The sequence below is a fragment of the Vitis vinifera genome, chromosome 15 (assembly GCF_030704535.1).
Source record: "Vitis vinifera cultivar Pinot Noir 40024 chromosome 15, ASM3070453v1".
Taxonomy (NCBI): Eukaryota; Viridiplantae; Streptophyta; class Magnoliopsida; order Vitales; family Vitaceae; genus Vitis; species Vitis vinifera.
In genome coordinates, this window is record NC_081819.1 from 18,285,870 (window position 1) to 18,291,086 (window position 5,217).

Consider the following 5,217-nt stretch of genomic DNA (forward strand, 5'->3'; position numbering starts at 1 on the left):
AAAATATTTGTACTGTGAAAACAATATATTTTAAATAATGCCCTGAAAATGCTTTTTATCTTTTGAAACAGTTGAGAATGAAAAATAAAAAGACGGTTCTATATTCTTGTGGAAAGGCAAAGGAGAATGTGTGATTAGCTAGCGAACACATTTAAAAAGTGTTTGGCATGCTACCTAAATTGGCTTCAAATAGATTTTGGAAACACTTCTGATATTGAATTGGAAGGTGAAAATGAAAAACACATTTCGGAAAACAATGAAAACAGAAACAAACGATTGTTTATCTGGATCATTGTAGCCATCGCTTTGACCCAAAATGAAACAGATAACCCTGCGAAGTGGGACCCACCACGTGTTATCATCGAGTGGGTCCACATAATTCGTGTGATGGGCTCGTAACCGTTGATTTTTTTTTTCTCTCTTTCATAAAGAAATAGGGGTGGTGCACGGTACATCTTGTTATATATTCAGTCTCTTTCTTTTGAATGAGATAGCTTCTCTTTTCTTCTCTGAGGTTCAGCCTCTGTTATTTCTCCGTTGCTCTCTGCCTTCTCTATCTAATGTGTAAGAGAATTACAGATAGACACACTTTCTTCTGTTTGCCTGGAAAATTTCAAATTCTTTCCCGAGAAAAATCTTGACAGGAAAGCTCTGAAAGATTTTTTTTTTTTTTCTTAGGGTTTCTCTCTGTAATTCTTTCCGGGTATCTGCTATTTTTATTGGGTTTCGTTTTATCTCTACTGGGTTTTCTGGGTTTTGGCCTCTATGACTTCAGTTCAGAAACAAGAGGTTGAAGAAGAAGACGATACGAGAGCCGTTGATCTCAGAATTAACGGTGGAGAAAACGCGGAGTCAATTGATCACAAGAAAGACGACAACAGAGCTCCATCTTCAGACCCACCTTCGGCGGCGCAACCACAAGAACAACCAGTGGCGGCGGTTGCGGCGATTTCGTTGAAGGCAGAGCCTGATGCAGAGGAGAGGTCTCCGGCGGCACCGCCAGCTATGGGGGTGGTGCCGGTGGCCATGCCGATGCCGGTGCAAGTGCGGAGGCCGGCGCCTCCGGTAAAGAGGGCGTCGACGAAGGACCGGCACACGAAGGTAGAGGGACGCGGGCGGAGGATCCGAATGCCCGCGACATGCGCGGCCCGAATCTTCCAACTGACGCGAGAGCTCGGCCACAAATCAGACGGCGAAACCATTCGGTGGCTCCTAGAACACGCCGAGCCGGCAATAATCGCCGCCACCGGCACCGGCACAGTTCCAGCTATCGCCATGTCCGTCGGCGGGACCCTCAAGATCCCCACCACCTCAACCGCCACCACCCAAGAACCCGACCCCAACAAAAAGAAACGTAAACGACCTGCCAACAGTGAGTTCGTCGACGTTAACGATGCCGTTTCAGTCTCCTCCGGCCTTGCCCCAATCGCTACCCCGTTAGCTCCCCAAGGGCTCGTACCCATGTGGGCCATACCATCAAACGCCGTCGGCGCATTCTGGATGGTCCCGCCTACCACCGCCATTGCCGGGCCTTCGAACCAGCCTCAGATATGGACGTTTCCTCCAACTGCGACGCCTCTCATCAACATCTCCGCGAGACCCATTTCTTCTTTCGTCTCATCCATGCATCCTACAATCAACGTAGCCTCTGCAACAGCTTCAGCAGCTTCCACAGTCGGTGTCAAAGCTTCAAAAGCTTCATCAACCATGGCTCCAAGCTCAACCTCTACTGCCACCACGACTACTACTACTACAAGCACCACAACTACCCAGATGCTAAGAGACTTCTCTCTGGAGATTTACGATAAACAAGAGCTTCAGTTCATGTCTCGCTCCTCAAAGCATTGAAAACGGATAAAAAGTGTTTTCATTTGTTTCCGAAAACACGAGAGAACAGAGGGGTCCGTTTTCTCCGTTTTGAGTTTACGGGTAGTGCGAAGGAAAATCATGTCTTCCAAAGCATGGAAAGCAGAAAAAAACAAAAGTGTTTTCTCCGTTTTGGTTTTTGGGATTCACGTGCTCACGTGAGGAGAGTTTAAATGCGCGCACGTGTAAGGTGGGCCCGGAGTAGCCGGAGAAGTTGGTTGAGAGGAAAGGGGCATTTAGTGGGGCCCCACAAAGTGGTGGGTCAACACTCAACAGAGAGCCAGCGAGGTGCTCCGTGGGCCGTGCGGAGTAGTTTTTGTACGGTGGCCCACCTCATCAGTCTGTCATGTGATGGATTGGTGCGGGCCCCGACGCACTTGTGGGCCCTCCCAGACCGTTTTGCTCTGCTCCCGAGGCTGCCGCGTGGTGGTCCCTACGCTTCTCGGTGGTCCGATCGAGACCAGTGCCAAAAGCTCAGGCTGTCGTACTATACAGGTGTCGACCTTTCAGCTCTTACCTGGCGGGGCTCCTCCCTCGCGGACACGTGGGCTCTTTTTTGTTGGCCTAATCACAACCGTCAGATCTTTTTTTTTTTTTTTTTTTTCTCTTGATTTTTTATTTCTGATACAAAGCATGTTGAATGATGTTAATTTCTAAGTCAATGACAATTTCTCACCCTCAAATTTCGATTTATCGGGGGATTTTCAAAGGATATAAAAGTATTTGAATGGATTGGACCAATTTGGAATTTGGAATTTGGAGGGCCGTGGGACCTAATCTCCACCAGCCATGGTGGGGGCCCAATTGGGGAAACGAAAAAGGAAGAAAGAGTTAGCAACTGGGTCTCTACTTGTGCACATTTGAGTTCTCCGATAATATATTAATAATTTTATTTATATTTGTAATAGTTTTTTATTATTTGCCTATGATGGGGAAATTGACTAGTGAATATCTGAAGCCATGCCGTGTGAGGTGGGTTAAGTAAGGAGAGAAGAATTAAACAAAAATATCAAAGAAAGTTGAGTAGGGGGGAGTGGGACTTGGTGGGGGTGGTCAGTGGTGTAGGAAATGGAAAGTATACAAGCGAAGCCCGTCTCACGTGTGCCCACTTTTCCATCAAAAACGGGGGGTCCACACTTTGTAATACAGTCTGGATCCACAACACCTCATGGTGGTCCACGTGTACGGTGGATGTTGAACTTTTTGTCCATCAAAACCTTGTTTAACTCATGCTCGGCCCCACACCCTAATTTCGCCTTACGCCTCCCACCCTTTTTGAGCTGGGAGACCCACCACTGTTCCCCCACCTAAATCTTGGCGCGTCAAGCCCACTTTCCGCCACTGGTAGCTAACCCTAGAATTAAGCCATGTGCCTTTGTAAAGTTTACCGGTATAATGCTGACAAAGTAATTCCTATTTCGTTGGGAGAGTGTTGATAACGCTCTCCGTAACGCGTGGCCATGAGTTGATCCCGGTGTATATGCTATGCATGCGGGAAAGCTTATCACCATTCACTTACATATGGGTATGGTCGTCGGGCCCCAACGTCCACCACAAATCCACCAAGACCAACCCAGTGGGGCCTGGGCTTGTGTGGATGGACTAGTGGCCCCTTAAAAAAAGAAAGGGCCAAGTTAATGGACGGTCTAGATCAATCAACATTATTTTATTTCCAGCCGCTTTTTCAGCGTAGTGGTGAGGCCTTTTGGTGGGCCCCATCCCTGCTGGCCCGTTTAAGAGGGTGAGGCCCATGTTGGATGCGGTCCACAGAGAGAAGTCGGTGACAACTTGGGAGTAGGCCCGGGCCCACTTAACGTTACACGCCAGTGATGCCACATCGCCACCTATACCCTGTGCCCCGACCTTTTTATCCACTGCCATTGCATCAATCCTCTGCCCCAAAGAGCCAGTTCCTTGTACAAGTGGATAAAGGGTTTTTCTTTTTCCAAGGCCTTTTACTTTCTTCATTAATAATGAAATATTATTATAAAGCTTTTCCTTTTTCCAAGGCACACTTACGTCTAACATTAAAAGAAGGTTACCCACGAGACAAGATGTCCCATATTAAATCCAAATCATCTTAATGTACATAATTGTTGTTCCAATCAAACAACTTCCATCCTTCTCGTTACGAACTACAACACTTCTAATAAAGAATTTGGGTTGGATTTGAACATTTTTAGATTTGATCATTTGAGACACGTTTTAAAACTATTGTTTAAACTAATCTTCTTCGTTTCATGTTTTTTTTTTTCTTTTAAATTAGTTTGAAATTATGTTTTAATATAAATTTAGAAACCGTAGTTTCAAAATCACAATATCAAAATGCGGTTTAAAAAAAAAAAGGGAGAAAATAATTATCTTATGTTTGATTATATAATAAAAAAAATATTTTTTAAAAATAAATATAATTAAAATTAGTTATAAATTTGTGTAGTTTTAAATTATTTAATTTTTATATCGATGAATTAAAATAAGTGAAATAAGTTTGAAATTATAAGAATGTTTGATAAAATTTAATATTTATTACTTACTGATTTAAATTAATTTTAAGTTAAATTATATTTAAATTGTAGACTTAATTCTTATTTTAAGTATTAAGATTGTTTGATAAAATTAATTGAAAATTTATTTTAAATCACCACATTGACATATTTATCTTCATAAATTATAAATAGGGTAAAAGATGTTGTAGAGTAACAAAGGGATTGTAGAAGTAATTAGTTTGAAATTATGTTTTAATATAAATTTAGAAACCATAGTTTCAAAGCCACAATATCAAAATGCAGCCTCAAATATATATTTTGTAAAAAATTAAGATTAATGTTTGATTTACGGGAGAAAATGATTTTTTCATATTCGATTATATAATAAAAAATATTTTTAAAAAATAAATATAATTAAAATTAGTTATAAACTTATGTATTTTTAAATTATTTAATTTTTATATCCATGGGTTAAAATAAGTGAAATAAGTTTGAAATTATAGGGGTGTTTGATAAAATTTAATATTTATTATTTAATGATTTAAATTGATTTTAAGTTAAATTATACTTAAATTGTTGATTTAACTCTTATTTCAGGTATTAAGATTATTTGATAAAATTAATTTAAAATTTATTTTAAATCATCACATTGACATATTTATCTTCATAAATTATAAATAGGATAAAAAAAGTTGTAAAGTAACAAAGAGATTGTAAAAGTAATTAGAGCAAATAAAAGTAAAAAGGTAAAATGAAGATGCAAAACTTAAAAATATATTAATTATTTTTATTTGTTTTTCACTTTAAATCATATCATTAAATTGTTTTACCAAACACCCAATATATATATATATATATATATATA

At 40.2% G+C, this 5,217-nt stretch overlaps 1 protein-coding gene across 1 annotated transcript; it reads left to right on the forward strand.

Moving 5' to 3' along the window:
* The first annotated feature begins 199 nt into the window (after positions 1 to 199).
* LOC100245358 (transcription factor TCP9) lies at positions 200 to 2,585 on the forward strand. The gene has a single exon (XM_002272860.4). The coding sequence runs from the start codon at positions 766 to 768 to the stop codon at positions 1,846 to 1,848; it is 1,083 nt and encodes a 360-aa protein (XP_002272896.1). The 5' UTR covers positions 200 to 765; the 3' UTR covers positions 1,849 to 2,585.
* The last annotated feature ends 2,632 nt before the right edge of the window (positions 2,586 to 5,217 follow it).

What these genes read in the sequence shown, in the direction of transcription:
- LOC100245358 (XM_002272860.4), top strand. Translation starts at nt 766, where the DNA reads ATGACTTCAGTTCAGAAACAAGAGGTTGAAGAAGAAGACGATACGAGA.